The sequence below is a fragment of the Pelophylax lessonae genome (assembly GCF_965119305.1).
Source record: "Pelophylax lessonae genome assembly, chromosome: 2".
NCBI lineage: Eukaryota > Metazoa > Chordata > Amphibia > Anura > Ranidae > Pelophylax > Pelophylax lessonae.
Window position 1 is genome coordinate 389,579,483 of NC_138769.1, and position 17,765 is coordinate 389,597,247.

At 50.2% G+C, this 17,765-nt stretch overlaps 1 protein-coding gene across 1 annotated transcript in view; it reads right to left on the reverse strand.

The window, feature by feature from the left end:
* PPM1E (protein phosphatase, Mg2+/Mn2+ dependent 1E) overlaps positions 1 to 15,650 on the reverse strand; it is a 445,597-nt gene extending 429,947 nt beyond the window's left edge. Inside the window, exon 1 of the mRNA XM_082244830.1 lies at positions 15,314 to 15,650. Coding sequence (XP_082100956.1) covers positions 15,314 to 15,495 — 182 coding nt within the window. The 5' untranslated portion in view covers positions 15,496 to 15,650. The remainder of the gene's footprint in view (positions 1 to 15,313) is intronic.
* Between the last annotated feature and the right edge of the window lie 2,115 nt (positions 15,651 to 17,765).

Here is a 17,765-nt window from a genome sequence, read left to right on the forward strand (position 1 = left end):
TTTAAATTCCAATCTAAATTTAGTAGGAGGAGGAGTAGTAGGAGTAGGAGACGGAGTCGGAGCATTGTTTGCCGACTCCAGGTACCCAAAATTTCCTCAGACTCCGACTCCACAGCCCTGGTTTGCAAGATGCGTTTGGGGTGCCATGAACAAATTGACACCCGCGAGCGTCTCACAAAGCAGTGCGGGAAACATGCAAAGAGTGGCTTTCCGAAGCCTTGTTTCAGTGTAAACAGGCCGTAAAACAGTCAACCATAGTTCGATAGTGGTGCTCAAGCAAGCATAAAGTACTGCACAGTTGGCAATTTTATCAAGGACAGTCTATTTATTGAAAATCAGATTTCATAGAGGACACACGATACATCACATCAATAGAGAAAACCTGTTGAGACCCGAGACATATTACACGTAGGCCTTCCCAATTTGTGATATCCACTATTTCTTGGACACACTACTGTATTAGGGAGCATACGATGTAGACTCTGTAGCTATTTGGTATTGTCCTTGCTCCTATGTGGGTGTTTAGGAGATGTTCCCCACAGGCTCTCCAGGCTACTTGCCCACCACTCTCTGATGGAATACTACACAGTATTTGACAGGATCTGAGGACCTGACAAAGCGGATCTGTCCATGAAACACATTGGCTAAAAAGATACAAAACCGGATCTTGAATCCTAGATAACATCACCCTGGACAAACAGTTTGTTAACCTGTTTTTAATTAAACAAACCCCTTTCTTTTAAAATTGCATAATGTTCAAAGCTATGCATGCACAAATGATTTTATATAACTTGTTGGCTCAGTGGTTATTAACCCAATACATGAAAGTCCAAAATCTCACTTAAATTTTTTATATTTGTCTCTCAAGCGATGTTCCTTCATTAGGGTGCGTATGGATTCACACTCTACCCACACAATATGTATTTGTTGAAAAAAGGAGTATGACATTGCAAGAAAAGTTCCCTCTGCTCTACTGACAAAGTCAAAATAGGTTCAGCTGACAGCTATAGATTTTTATTTGCCATTAAAATATATAATACTTTTGCAATTATATAGAGCCAACAGTTTATACAGTGCTTTACATACTGTGCATTCACATCAGTCCCTTTCCTTAAGGTGCTTACAATCTAAGGTCCCTACCTCACATGCATGCATACTGGTCTCAGCAAGCATTATCACCCTCTTATACTTATATCAATTTAATACTGTGCCTGATTTGGTCAGGATTAATGGTGTCCTCAATGTTGAGAAAAACAGGCTGATATTTATGCACCATACCATCAATAAGGTGTGTGATTGGCCCAAAATGTATTCTGTAGCAGAACAATGACTACAAACATGCAGCCAATGTCATTAGGAATTCTATGTAAAGAAGAACAAGGAGTCCTGGAAGTGATGGTTTGGCCCCCCACAGAGCCATGATCTCAATAGTCTGCCTGGGATTACATAAAGAGAGAGAAGGATTTGCCTACAGATATGTAGTTCTCCAAGATGTTTGGAACAACCTACCTGCCATGTTCCTTAAAAAAAAAAAAAAAAAAAAAGTGCGCAAGTGTACCTAGAAGAGATAATGCAGCTTTTAAGCCAGAAGGTAGTCACATCAAATATTGATTTAATTTATAGTCTTATGCTCATTCTGCGATAGATAGATAGAAATATTTTTTTTTTTTTTTTTTTCTTTTAAGCATTCTTACTTTACAGCATTTAAACAGGAATAGAGAAGATAAAGATGCACATTTGAAGAGGAAAAAAAAATTCTTACTGAAAGGTTATGGTGAAGAAACAGTAACATTTTAACATTTTAAAGAGGTTGTAAACCCATATATATTTATTTTTGTAACCTGAAAGAGAAAAACATAATGAGCTAGTATGCATCGCATACTAGCTCATTATGAAATACTTACCTCAGAACGAGCCCCCGCCGCGCCGCCCGCTCACCTGTATGACGGGCGACATGTCCAGCCGCCCGTCTTCCGGGATCGCGGCATCCGGCCATCTGATTGGCCGGAGCCGCGGTGACGCCACTCCCGCGCACGCGAGCCGACAGTCACGGCACGGGACTCTGAAGGAACGGCACCAGCGGCCGTTCCTTCAGAGCGCATGCGCCAGTGACGTCACTGGCTGCATGTAAGGTAAATATCTCCTAAACGGTACATGTTTAGGAGATATTTACAGTAACTATAGGTAAGACTTATCATAGGCTTACCTATAGGTAAAAAAGTGTCAGAGGAGGGTTTACTTCCTCTTTAATAGAGAATTTCAACTTATGTCTTCAACAGGGTGACAAAGCAGATTCCCCTGCAGTGAAATCACTAAGGTGTTGTAACACAGTTGAGTAGAGATGGAGAGCCCTCTACATTGTCACCATTGAAAAACCTCCTCAATGTCAGTCAGGTGCTTCAAAACCCCTGCATTGTGTACTACTTTTTCTTGTTGCATCACTGATACATCATCTGACTTTCTTTTAGGTTTCATTTACACACATTATATTAAGATCTTGCAAAAGTAACCAGGTCAAATGTGTTCTGTTAAAAGGAAAACAAAACCAACATGCCTAAACATTATCCAAGGTACACAGTGCAATGCAAATTATTTGCATGCATTTATGCACTGGAGAAGGTCCAAAGTAAGCAACATTATACATATTTAATGCCTCCAGTAACAATAATTGAAAAAGCTTTTACTACAGGATAGAGTAGAACCTCTCACCCACAAGTCATGAGATAACAGCATTGAAAATTTGACAGAAATTTTCAGCTAAGCGAGCATACATGCACCATGCAAATGCAAGAAGAGATGAAGGACAGAACAGTATGTTTCTCTGTGGTGCCACTTTTGTATAAAAAAAAAAAAAAAAAGAAGAAGGGTTGCCCAGCTATTTAAAGCACCAAGAAATACAGCGATAACAAGCCAACGTGCTTCTTGCATTCTTTGTGAAGTGTGTAACACTGAATTTAAAGACATCAAGCAATGTTCATTTCTTTTTTACTTACAGGATTAAAATGAACAACGCCAATACTGCCACCTTGCAGCAGACAGGTACAGAGTTTGATTAGTATCAAGGCATTGATTGTACATGCCTTTGTTTGCAAGGGCATAACCTTAGCAATAGTGTCACATGCAAATGCTATGGACCAGCAAACACAGAGGACTCTGTACACAAGTGAAGATAATATTCAAAGCCAACCCAACTGCCAAGCAGTAGTTTACTTAACCACTTGCCGACTGCCTAACGCCGATCTACGTCGGCAGTCAGCCCCTCACAGGCAAAGTGACGTAGGGCTACGTCACTAGCTTGTGAGGGTCTAGGGAGCGAGTGCGCGCCCCCGGAGGCGCGCTCCCGCGTGGTCACGGACCCACCCGCGCGTGTGACCAGCGGACCCGATGTCCGCCGGTCACTAGGCGATCGGCGGGGGAGAGGGAGAATGTCAGGCAGCTTGTGTAAACAAGCCACCTGTCATTCTCCTCGGTGTAAAGACACTGATCACACGGATCTACTATGTAGATCCGTTGATCAGTGTCCTTACAGCTGAAGCCACAGCCAATCACAGTAGAAAGCACGCCCCTAGGGACACACACAGCCCCTCCCTCCCAAATAAAGTTAACCCCTTCACTCCCAGTGTATTTTTACAGTAACAGTGCATATGTATAGCACTGATTACTGTAGAAATGTCACTGGTAACCCCAAAAGTGTCAAAAATGTCAGTCAGTCAAGGGTCCGATCTGTCCGCCCCAATGTCGCAAAAAAAAAAAAAAAAAATTCGCACAGGTGATCAAATACCACCAAATTTGTTTAGGTACAGCGTTGCACGACCGCACAATTGTCCGTTAAAGTCACGCAGTGCCGAATCGCAAAATACCCCCTGGTCGGAATGGGGGTAAAATCTTCCAGGGCTTAAGTGGTTAAGGACTATATCAAAACGTATTTATGGAACTTGTATTAGAAATATTGTACTGTTAACATTCACATTACAATCTGACCATACAATATTTATACAAATAAGATGTGCAATAAATCCCCCCAATTCACAAAAACAGGCACATTTTAATCTCTTTTACAAGGGATTGACCAAGCTTTCGAAAGCCTGAGGAGTCGCACCAAAACATGCATAAAAATGCAAGCACTGTGCTGTTTGTACATACTTTTTTTTCTCTGCATCGGCTACATCAAGGGTTATCTAAGCTTGCATTCACCCGAGTAGGAGGTAAACCTACTGATGTTCAGTTTTACAAGCTTTGTGCCGGCGTTTTTGCTTGTGTATCAAGCTTCAGGTGTTTGTTTCCTGGGCCGGGCAAGGGGAGGAGAGTAGAGGAGTTTTTCAGGTGCAAGCACATGTAGCACTCTTTGAAGTCTATAGGGCAAAACACCTGAAAATACACTAAAAGAAAAAACATTCACTTTTTCACATAGGGTACACAGCATACAAGTGTGATCAGAAACAATTAGAAATAATATTCTGCATGTTAAGTGTAGTCAGGGATAGGGAAACAAGTGGAAAAAGGTTCAGTTGTAAAGGGGGGGGGGCGTTTAGATTTCTTTCTATTATGATAGATGCATGGTCTTAAAATGTGCTTTTGGAGTGTTGCAAAAGAGCGGTTTAAAACCAAAACCAATAAGTGTGCTGGGCAGCATTGCCAAACACAACCATAATCCAATAGCAAGGGAAATAACACCGCCCTCAATTGGTGTTGTCTACACATGTGCTGTGTTGGCTTTTGCAAGGCATCACTGTAACAGTGCATCCCACACAATGTGTCTGTGCAGGATTGTGCAGTACAAATAAAAATTTAAAAATGGTCCTTTGGTTAGCCATTGCATGAGCAAGTAATGATCCCAAAAACACTGTCTCCTCCGCAGGGCAACTTTACCACAACAATTATGAACTTTAGGTCCCTCACTGCAAAAAGCTCACAAACAAGGTCCTCAAACAACTATTATATACAGCATGTTTTTCTTTTATATACACTACACTAAATCAGCAACTGCAAGAGAACTGATGCCACAGGAAACAAGCACGCAACTAGGGAGTCCCCTCTACTGGGCTAACCCATCTGCAACAGATGACAGAGGCATTCCCCGCCTATTTATGTGTGGCTGTGGGGAGGGGAAAGCTGGTTACGATTGGCTGCGTGCAGTGACAGCTTAGATCAGATGGGTTTGGATGAGGATCTAAACACACTTGAGCTAATACCCAATCTGAATCCATGTGAGTGAGCCCACCAGGAAGCTGTCAATGTACTGGGCTGATGATCTCAAGCTGAGGCATTTCTCGCCCCTTGTATATATGCAGCTGTGGGGCAGGGAATGCCTTGGTTGGTTATGACTGGCTGTGTGCATTGACTGCTTCCCAACAGCATGGCTCGGCTAGGTTTGTGTCAGGAATTAGATCTAAACCTGTAAACTCTGTCATGGGCTCTTCTTGCTGGAGTGACGTGGAATGCTGAACAGCATCCTGGACAATACCTCAAATGATTCTACTTTAAACCTGGTTTGTCTTGAACTTTGAACCCTCTGCTCCTCTCATGAACTTTCTATTAAAGCCATGCCCTTGCACTTCATGTTTGCCAGATTATTGTTCTCCCACCAGCCAATATCTCGCGCTTGTCCCTCCTGCTGCCATCTGTATCTTTGCTACCGGCCCTTAGCTTGTTCCTTGACTATGCTTCCACTTGATCCCAACCTACAACCACTTGCTACTGACCAATAGCTTGTTTACTGACTATGCTTCTGCTCATCACTACCTGCTATAGATCTGCTACTGGACTCTGGCTTGCTCACCCTCTGGTGTGGTAATCCTGAGGATGACGACCTAGTAGTAAAATGCATCAAAACCCATATCCACCATCAGGAGCTCACGTAAACACCAGTTAGTCCTTAGATTCCACACCTCAGCTAAGCTTTTGTCATCTGCCAGGGTAACCCACTTCTGTACTTATCAACCTGGTCGGTGAGTGCCTCGCTACTGGCCTCCAAGCCTGACTCTGGATCGTGACTGTTTAGATGAGGATCTGAGTTCATGCCTTATCCAAACCCTACGAGTAAGCCAACCAGGAAGCTATCACAGTACTGGGCCAATCATCTGTGACAAAGACATTCCTTGTCCCTCATTTAAGTGCAGGTGTGGGGTGGGAAATGCTTCCACTGCAGATTAATTACAAACTTCCTGGTATGTTCACTTAGTTTGGACTAGGATCAGAACATTATCCTTAAAAAGTTTATTAAAATAATGGAACAACAATAGAGGATTGCACCACTCAGAGCGCAGGGGACGGGTGCACTGCACCAAAGTTTTACTTGTTCGGATCAGAACATGCCTGAGCTCATCCCTACACAATGCAAGATAATGTAGCACAATAAAAATGCATGGGAAACATGCATCAATGCATTACAACATTGCATTTTAACATGTCTCAGTGCAAGAGCCATAGCGTATGTGCTGTGGTGTGAACCAGCCCTACAAATATAGATGTGGTGCATTTTTAAGAAGCACACCTGTACAGTATGAGGATAGCATACAGAGAAGCATTGTTATCTAGGTGTACTATGCGATGAATGGACATCGTGTAAGCGAAGAGCAAGGACGGGAAGGTTCATTAATGGGGAAGAGAATTGGAGGACCTTGTAGGCGACACACATCCAGTGATGACAAGGCTCCATATTTGATGTCACTGCTGGAACGAGAGGAGCCCAGGGCTGCCCGAGGAAGATCGGAGGGTGCATCTGTCCAGCACCTACCAATAACTCCTAATGACATCCTCCTGAAAATAACAGGAGCCCAGGGCTGGCTGAGGAATGATATCAAAAGAAGGATGGAGGGTGCACCGGTTCAGCACCTGGTCATCACTCCCATCCTCCTAAAATGAGAGGAGCCCAGGGCGGGATGAGGAAGGATATCAGAGAAATGGTGGAGGGTGCACCGGTCCAGCACCTACTCATCACTTCAAGTGACATTCTCATGGAAGGAGATGAGCCCAGGGCTGGCTGAGGAACGATACAAGAGGAATAGTGGAGGGTGCACCTGTCCAATACTTACTCATCACTCCCAATGACATTCTCTAGGAAGGAGAGCAGCCCAGGGCTGGCAGAGGAAGGATGGAGGGTGCACCTGTCCAGTACCTACTCATTACTCCCATCCTACTGGAACGGGAGGAACCCAGGGCTGGCTGAAGAATGTCAGGAAGAAGGATGGATGGTGCACCTGTCCAGCACCTACCATTCACTCCCAATGACATTCCCCTGGAAGGAGAGGAGCCTGGCATAGAAATGGTGGAGGGTGCACCTGTCCAGCACCTACCCATCTCTCCCAATGACATCCCCCTGGAAGGAGAGGAGCCTGGCATAGAAATGGTGGAGGGTACACCTGTCCGGCACCTACCCATCACTCCCAATGACATCCCCCTGGAAGGAGAGGAGCCCTGGCATAGAAATGGTGGAGGGTGCACCTGTCCAGCACCTACCTATCACTCCCAATGACATCCCCCTGGAAGGAGAGGAGCCCTGGCATAGAAATGGTGGAGGGTACACCTGTCCAGCACCTACCCATCACTCCCAATGACATCCCCTGGAAGGAGAGGAGCCCTGGCATAGAAATGGTGGAGGGTACACCTGTCCAGCACCTACCCATCACTCCCAATGACATCCCCTGGAAGGAGAGGAGCCCTGGCATAGAAATGGTGGAGGCTACACCTGTCCAGCACCTACCTATCTCTCCCAATGACATCCCCCTGGAAGGAGAGGAGCCCTGGCATAGAAATGGTGGAGGGTACACCTGTCCAGCACCTACCTATCTCTCCCAATGACATCCCCCTGGAAGGAGAGGAGCCCTGGCATAGAAATGGTGGAGGGTACACCTGTCCAGCACCGACCTATCACTCCCAATGACATCCTCCTGGAAGGAGAGGAGCCCTGGCATAGAAATGGTGGAGGGTACACCTGTCCAGCACCTATCTCTCCCAATGACATCCCCCTGGAAGGAGAGGAGCCCTGGCATAGAAATGGTGGAGGGTACACTGTCCAGCACCTACCCATCACTCCCAATGACATCATCCTGGAAGGAGAGGAGCCTGGCATAGAAATGGTGGAGGGTGCACCTGTCCAGCACCTACCTATCACTCCCAATGACATCCCCCTGGAAGGAGAGGAGCCCTGGCATAGAAATGGTGGAGGCTACACCTGTCCAGCACCTACCCATCACTCCCAATGACATCCCCCTGGAAGGAGAGGAGCCCTGGCATAGAAATGGTGGAGGCTACACCTGTCCAGCACCTACCCATCACTCCCAATGACCTCCCCCTGGAAGGAGAGGAGCCCTGGCATAGAAATGGTGGAGGGTACACCTGTCCAGCACCTACCTATCACTCCCAATGACATCCCCCTGGAAGGAGAGGAGCCCTGGCATAGAAATGGTGGAGGCTACACCTGTCCAGCACCTACCCATCACTCCCAATGACATCCCCCTGGAAGGAGAGGAGCCCTGGCATAGAAATGGTGGAGGCTACACCTGTCCAGCACCTACCTATCACTCCCAATGACATCCCCCTGGAAGGAGAGGAGCCCTGGCATAGAAATGGTGGAGGGTACACCTGTCCAGCACCGACCTATCACTCCCAATGACCTCCCCCTGGAAGGAGAGGAGCCCTGGCATAGAAATGGTGGAGGGTACACCTGTCCGGCACCTACCCATCACTCCCAATGACATCCCCCTGGAAGGAGAGGAGCCTGGCATAGAAATGGTGGAGGGTACACCTGTCCAGCACCTACCCATCACTCCCAATGACATCCTCCTGGAAGGAGAGGAGCCTGGCATAGAAATGGTGGAGGGTGCACCTGTCCAGCACCTACCCATCACTCCCAATGACATCCCCCTGGAAGGAGAGGAGCCTGGCATAGAAATGGTGGAGGGTGCACCTGTCCAGCACCTACCCATCTCTCCCAATGACATCCCCCTGGAAGGAGAGGAGCCTGGCATAGAAATGGTGGAGGGTACACCTGTCCAGCACCTACCCATCACTCCCAATGACATCCCCCTGGAAGGAGAGGAGCCTGGCATAGAAATGGTGGAGGGTACACCTGTCCAGCACCTACCAATCTCTCCCAATGACCTCCCCCTGGAAGGAAAGGAGCCTGGCATAGAAATGGTGGAGGGTGCACCTGTCCAGCACCTACCCATCACTCCCAATGACATCCCCCTGGAAGGAGAGGAGCCCTGGCATAGAAATGGTGGAGGGTACACCTGTCCAGCACCTACCCATCACTCCCAATGACATCCCCCTGGAAGGAGAGGAGCCCTGGCATAGAAATGGTGGAGGGTACACCTGTCCAGCACCTACCCATCACTCCCAATGACATCCCCCTGGAAGGAGAGGAGCCTGGCATAGAAATGGTGGAGGGTGCACCTGTCCAGCACCTACCCATCTCTCCCAATGACATCCCCCTGGAAGGAGAGGAGCCTGGCATAGAAATGGTGGAGGGTACACCTGTCCAGCACCTACCCATCACTCCCAATGACATCCCCTTGGAAGGAGAGGAGCCTGGCATAGAAATGGTGGAGGGTACACCTGTCCAGCACCTACCCATCACTCCCAATGACATCCCCCTGGAAGGAGAGGAGCCCTGGCATAGAAATGGTGGAGGGTACACCTGTCCAGCACCTACCCATCACTCCCAATGACATCCCCCTGGAAGGAGAGGAGCCCTGGCATAGAAATGGTGGAGGGTACACCTGTCCAGCACCTACCCGTCACTCCCAATGACATCCCCCTGGAAGGAGAGGAGCCCTGGCATAGAAATGGTGGAGGCTACACCTGTCCAGCACCTACCCATCACTCCCAATGACCTCCCCCTGGAAGGAGAGGAGCCTGGCATAGAAATGGTGGAGGGTACACCTGTCCAGCACCTACCCATCACTCCCAATGACATCCCCCTGGAAGGAGAGGAGCCCTGGCATAGAAATGGTGGAGGGTACACCTGTCCAGCACCGACCTATCACTCCCAATGACATCCTCCTGGAAGGAGAGGAGCCCTGGCATAGAAATGGTGGAGGGTACACCTGTCCAGCACCTACCTATCTCTCCCAATGACATCCCCCTGGAAGGAGAGGAGCCCTGGCATAGAAATGGTGGAGGGTACACCTGTCCAGCACCGACCTATCACTCCCAATGACATCCTCCTGGAAGGAGAGGAGCCCTGGCATAGAAATGGTGGAGGGTACACCTGTCCAGCACCTACCTATCTCTCCCAATGACATCCCCCTGGAAGGAGAGGAGCCCTGGCATAGAAATGGTGGAGGGTACACTGTCCAGCACCTACCCATCACTCCCAATGACATCATCCTGGAAGGAGAGGAGCCTGGCATAGAAATGGTGGAGGGTGCACCTGTCCAGCACCTACCCATCACTCCCAATGACATCCCCCTGGAAGGAGAGGAGCCCTGGCATAGAAATGGTGGAGGCTACACCTGTCCAGCACCTACCCATCACTCCCAATGACATCCCCCTGGAAGGAGAGGAGCCCTGGCATAGAAATGGTGGAGGCTACACCTGTCCAGCACCTACCCATCACTCCCAATGACCTCCCCCTGGAAGGAGAGGAGCCCTGGCATAGAAATGGTGGAGGGTACACCTGTCCAGCACCTACCTATCACTCCCAATGACATCCCCCTGGAAGGAGAGGAGCCCTGGCATAGAAATGGTGGAGGCTACACCTGTCCAGCACCTACCCATCACTCCCAATGACATCCCCCTGGAAGGAGAGGAGCCCTGGCATAGAAATGGTGGAGGCTACACCTGTCCAGCACCTACCTATCACTCCCAATGACATCCCCCTGGAAGGAGAGGAGCCCTGGCATAGAAATGGTGGAGGGTACACCTGTCCAGCACCGACCTATCACTCCCAATGACCTCCCCCTGGAAGGAGAGGAGCCCTGGCATAGAAATGGTGGAGGGTGCACCTGTCCAGCACCTACCCATCTCTCCCAATGACATCCCCCTGGAAGGAGAGGAGCCTGGCATAGAAATGGTGGAGGGTACACCTGTCCAGCACCTACCCATCACTCCCAATGACATCCCCTTGGAAGGCGAGGAGCCTGGCATAGAAATGGTGGAGGGTACACCTGTCCAGCACCTACCCATCACTCCCAATGACATCCCCCTGGAAGGAGAGGAGCCCTGGCATAGAAATGGTGGAGGGTACACCTGTCCAGCACCTACCCATCACTCCCAATGACATCCCCCTGGAAGGAGAGGAGCCCTGGCATAGAAATGGTGGAGGCTACACCTGTCCAGCACCTACCCATCACTCCCAATGACATCCCCCTGGAAGGAGAGGAGCCCTGGCATAGAAATGGTGGAGGCTACACCTGTCCAGCACCTACCCATCACTCCCAATGACATCCCCCTGGAAGGAGAGGAGCCCTGGCATAGAAATGGTGGAGGCTACACCTGTCCAGCACCTACCTATCACTCCCAATGACATCCCCCTGGAAGGAGAGGAGCCCTGGCATAGAAATGGTGGAGGCTACACCTGTCCAGCACCTACCCATCACTCCCAATGACCTCCCCCTGGAAGGAGAGGAGCCCTGGCATAGAAATGGTGGAGGGTACACCTGTCCAGCACCTACCTATCACTCCCAATGACATCCCCCTGGAAGGAGAGGAGCCCTGGCATAGAAATGGTGGAGGCTACACCTGTCCAGCACCTACCCATCACTCCCAATGACATCCCCCTGGAAGGAGAGGAGCCCTGGCATAGAAATGGTGGAGGCTACACCTGTCCAGCACCTACCTATCACTCCCAATGACATCCCCCTGGAAGGAGAGGAGCCCTGGCATAGAAATGGTGGAGGGTACACCTGTCCAGCACCTACCCATCACTCCCAATGACATCCCCCTGGAAGGAGAGGAGCCTGGCATAGAAATGGTGGAGGGTGCACCTGTCCAGCACCTACCCATCTCTCCCAATGACATCCCCCTGGAAGGAGAGGAGCCTGGCATAGAAATGGTGGAGGGTACACCTGTCCAGCACCTACCCATCACTCCCAATGACATCCCCTTGGAAGGCGAGGAGCCTGGCATAGAAATGGTGGAGGGTACACCTGTCCAGCACCTACCCATCACTCCCAATGACATCCCCCTGGAAGGAGAGGAGCCCTGGCATAGAAATGGTGGAGGGTACACCTGTCCAGCACCTACCCATCACTCCCAATGACATCCCCCTGGAAGGAGAGGAGCCCTGGCATAGAAATGGTGGAGGGTACACCTGTCCAGCACCTACCCATCACTCCCAATGACATCCCCCTGGAAGGAGAGGAGCCCTGGCATAGAAATGGTGGAGGGTACACCTGTCCAGCACCTACCCATCACTCCCAATGACATCCCCCTGGAAGGAGAGGAGCCCTGGCATAGAAATGGTGGAGGGTACACCTGTCCAGCACCGACCTATCACTCCCAATGACATCCCCCTGGAAGGAGAGGAGCCCTGGCATAGAAATGGTGGAGGGTACACCTGTCCAGCACCGACCTATCACTCCCAATGACCTCCCCCTGGAAGGAGAGGAGCCCTGGCATAGAAATGGTGGAGGGTACACCTGTCCGGCACCTACCCATCACTCCCAATGACATCCCCCTGGAAGGAGAGGAGCCTGGCATAGAAATGGTGGAGGGTACACCTGTCCAGCACCTACCCATCACTCCCAATGACATCCTCCTGGAAGGAGAGGAGCCTGGCATAGAAATGGTGGAGGGTGCACCTGTCCAGCACCTACCCATCACTCCCAATGACATCCCCCTGGAAGGAGAGGAGCCTGGCATAGAAATGGTGGAGGGTGCACCTGTCCAGCACCTACCCATCTCTCCCAATGACATCCCCCTGGAAGGAGAGGAGCCTGGCATAGAAATGGTGGAGGGTGCACCTGTCCAGCACCTACCCATCTCTCCCAATGACATCCCCCTGGAAGGAGAGGAGCCTGGCATAGAAATGGTGGAGGGTACACCTGTCCAGCACCTACCTATCACTCCCAATGACATCCCCCTGGAAGGAGAGGAGCCCTGGCATAGAAATGGTGGAGGGTACACCTGTCCAGCACCGACCTATCACTCCCAATGACATCCCCCTGGAAGGAGAGGAGCCCTGGCATAGAAATGGTGGAGGGTACACCTGTCCAGCACCTACCCATCACTCCCAATGACATCCCCCTGGAAGGAGAGGAGCCTGGCATAGAAATGGTGGAGGGTACACCTGTCCAGCACCTACCCATCTCTCCCAATGACATCCCCCTGGAAGGAGAGGAGCCCTGGCATAGAAATGGTGGAGGGTACACCTGTCCAGCACCTACCCATCACTCCCAATGACATCCCCCTGGAAGGAGAGGAGCCTGGCATAGAAATGGTGGAGGGTACACCTGTCCAGCACCTACCCATCTCTCCCAATGACATCCCCCTGGAAGGAGAGGAGCCCTGGCATAGAAATGGTGGAGGGTACACCTGTCTAGCACCTACCCATCTCTCCCAATGACATCCTCCTGGAAGGAGAGGAGCCCTGGCATAGAAATGGTGGAGGGTACACCTGTCCAGCACCTACCCATCATTACCAATGACATCCCCCTGGAAGGAGAGGAGCCCTGGCATAGAAATGGTGGAGGGTGCACCTGTCCAGCACCTACCCATCACTCCCAATGACATCCCCCTGGAAGGAGAGGAGCCCTGGCATAGAAATGGTGGAGGGTACACCTGTCCAGCACCTACCCATCACTCCCAATGACCTCCCCCTGGAAGGAGAGGAGCCTGGCATAGAAATGGTGGAGGGTACACCTGCCCAGCACCTACCCATCACTGCCAATGACATCCCCCTGGAAGGAGAGGAGCCTGGCATAGAAATGGTGGAGGGTACACCTGTCCAGCACCTACCCGTCACTCCCAATGACATCCCCCTGGAAGGAGAGGAGCCCTGGCATAGAAATGGTGGAGGGTACACCTGTCCAGCACCTACCCATCACTCCCAATGACATCCCCCTGGAAGGAGAGGAGCCTGGCATAGAAATGGTGGAGGGTACACCTGTCCAGCACCTACCTATCACTCCCAATGACATCCCCCTGGAAGGAGAGGAGCCTGGCATAGAAATGGTGGAGGGTACACCTGTCCAGCACCTACCTATCACTCCCAATGACATCCCCTTGGAAGGAGAGGAGCCTGGCATAGAAATGGTGGAGGGTACACCTGTCCAGCACCTACCCATCACTCCCAATGACATCCCCCTGGAAGGAGAGGAGCCTGGCATAGAAATGGTGGAGGGTACACCTGTCCAGCACCTACCCATCACTCCCAATGACATCCCCCTGGAAGGAGAGGAGCCCTGGCATAGAAATGGTGGAGGGTACACCTGTCCAGCACCTACCCATCACTCCCAATGACCTCCCCCTGGAAGGAGAGGAGCCTGGCATAGAAATGGTGGAGGGTACACCTGCCCAGCACCTACCCATCACTGCCAATGACATCCCCCTGGAAGGAGAGGAGCCTGGCATAGAAATGGTGGAGGGTACACCTGTCCAGCACCTACCCGTCACTCCCAATGACATCCCCCTGGAAGGAGAGGAGCCCTGGCATAGAAATGGTGGAGGGTACACCTGTCCAGCACCTACCCATCACTCCCAATGACATCCCCCTGGAAGGAGAGGAGCCTGGCATAGAAATGGTGGAGGGTACACCTGTCCAGCACCTACCTATCACTCCCAATGACATCCCCCTGGAAGGAGAGGAGCCTGGCATAGAAATGGTGGAGGGTGCACCTGTCCAGCACCTACCCATCACTCCCAATGACATCCCCCTGGAAGGAGAGGAGCCTGGCATAGAAATGGTGGAGGGTGCACCTGTCCAGCACCTACCCATCACTCCCAATGACATCCCCCTGGAAGGAGAGGAGCCCTGGCATAGAAATGGTGGAGGGTGCACCTGTCCAGCACCTACCCATCACTCCCAATGACATCCCCCTGGAAGGAGAGGAGCCTGGCATAGAAATGGTGGAGGGTACACCTGTCCAGCACCTACCCATCACTCCCAATGACATCCCCCTGGAAGGAGAGGAGCCTGGCATAGAAATGGTGGAGGGTACACCTGTCCAGCACCTACCCATCACTCCCAATGACACTGTAATAATACATGTAAAGTCGGTCGTCGCTCAGAGCTCTTTATTGTCTATTTATAGGTCCTCATGAAATCCCTGTGCAGGCATGTGCTACTTTCCCCTAAGTCCCGGCCAGCCCAGCACCATGGAAGGGAAGCATGAGATGGAGGGAAGAGGGTACAAGTGAACGACTTAACTATTTGTAGAGTTGTTGCAGGCACAGGTCCAGGCATTCCCCTTCCACCTCCTCCGGGGTGACATGGTCGGACAGCGGACGGAGCGGGATGGGGTCCTCCTCCCCGAACGGTCCCCGGAATTCCCCTAGGAAAAGCTCCAGAAACCTGCGGCAGTTTTTCTCCTCGTTGGATGGCCCGGACATCGCTTCTCATTCCTGGCTGGAGAGATGCTGGAAGGACGGACAAGCTGGCAGGAGCAGCGACAGCACTAACACTGGCGGAGAGCGCTCTCCTCACACATCCTAGTACAGGGAACAGCTATGACGACAGCAGCCCGGCACGTGACTCCGGGGGCGTGACCGCACGGAGCGGGAGTTGAGCTTGTTCCGTGAAAAATCCATACCTCATCTGTGAGGAGGTGGATGTGCAGACTAGTGCGGGGATAAGGAGGACAGCGAGCATTGTAGGCATAGCAAGCTTCATTCACAAATTCCCGACCTCTTCCATGCTGAGGAGGGGGGAGAAGATGTACAGCTCTGCTCTGTGGCGGCCAATCACATTGCAGCCAAAATAGGATAACACCTGCTTGTGTTCCCATTCACATAGCATTACTTCCAATAATGAGATGTATGCCTGCCATTTTACATGCTTAGCCATCTCAATACCAGAGACCTTCACCCCAGGTGGATGTAAAGCGTTTAGAGCTGTCACCCTCAAAGGCTGCATTCACACCTGAGCGTAGCGTCTTTGCACATTTTTGTGAGCAATTTTGGCGCATTTTCATGCGTGTTTTTTTTTTTTAATTAGTAGATTTTAATATGGTAGATAAAAGATAATCTGTTTCATCATTTGTTGATACGGTATGTTATTCATCCACGTCCTGGGTCAGAAAAACGTGCAGAGTTGCGCGATAAAACACGCAAAAGCTCATTTAGGGCTCTTTCACACAGTCCGCCTCCATAGGCGGATCTGTGCTGCTCAGCAGGGCATCGTAAACACAGATCCCCGCTTAGCAGGAAGGTGACAGCTCCCTCTCCGCTCTGTGTGTGGAGAGGGAGGTGTCAGAGCCCCATGCATCTCTATGGGGGAATCGGATGACAGTGGACCGCCTGTCCGCTCTCATCCAATCCCATCCGATCTGATCCCCTGGACGGATGGAAAACAGGGTTTCCATCCGTCCGGATTTCACAGACAGGATCGGATGCGGGTGTCAGCAGACATGTCTCCGCTGACATCCGATGCCCCATAGGGATGCATGGAGGATCTGATCAGATCCACCTAAAAAACTGACAGGCGGATCTGATCGGAGCGCTCGTGTGAAAGGACCCTAAGGCCCCTTTCACTCAGGCGGAACGTTCAGATCCGCCTGTCAGTTTTTTTGGCGGATCTGGACAGTACCCCCATGCATCCCTATGGGGCATCGGATGTCAGCGGAGACATGTCCACTGACATCTGATCCGTCAAATCTGGACGATGGAAACCCTATTTTCCATCCGTCCAGCGGATTGGATCGGATGAGAACGGACCGATGATCCGTTCCCATCCGATTCCCCCATAGATATGTATGGGGCTCTGACAGCTCTGTCTCCGCACACAGCGCAGAGAACAGCTGTCATTCTCCTGCTCAGCGGGGCATCGGCGGATCGATCCCCCGCTGAGATAAACGGAGTCTGTCCAAAGGCCCCTTTCATACATACGGTCCGTTCAGTTCATCAGTGCAGTCACATCACAATGTATCAGTTTTTCATCCGTTTTTCCATCCATTTTTTCATCAGTTTTTTTTATTACCAATGCAAAAACGGATGAAAAACGGACCGTTTGTCAGTCTACATCCGTTTTTCGTCCGATCTGTTTTTTTTTTTGACGGATGAAAAATAGGGCATTCATCTGTTCCAAAAAACGGACATTGACGGAAGCGGATGAAAACGGATGTTAACTGATGATCATCCGTTGTCATACATTGAATGTCCATTTTTTCATCCGTCAACGGATGGATGAAAAACAGACAAATGGACCATATGTGTGAAAGGGGCCAAAAGCACGTGTTTCAATGTACTTCTATAGGAATAAAAAGGTACCAAAAACGCCCAAATCTGCCTGATTCAAGCTACAGAAAAAGCTCCAGAACCTTATTAAGCTTCAGGCGACTTGGAGTGGGGATGTGAACTACCCCCATAGAGAATCATTGATTTTTTTACTCCTCCAGAAATTTGTAGCTCGAAGCTTCAAGCTACAAAACGCTCAGGTGTGAATGTGGCCTAAATGACAATTACGCGGTCATGTAACACTGTACCCATATGACATTTTTATCATTTTTGATGGTATTTAGCCACAGTTGGGTTTTTCATTTGTTGCTATATAACTGAGTAAATACCAGGAATGTACAAAAAAAAAAAAAAAATGTTTTTCTTAGTTTTTGTTATAACTGTTGCCAATAAATACAATTTCTTCGTATATTTAGGCTAAGATGTAT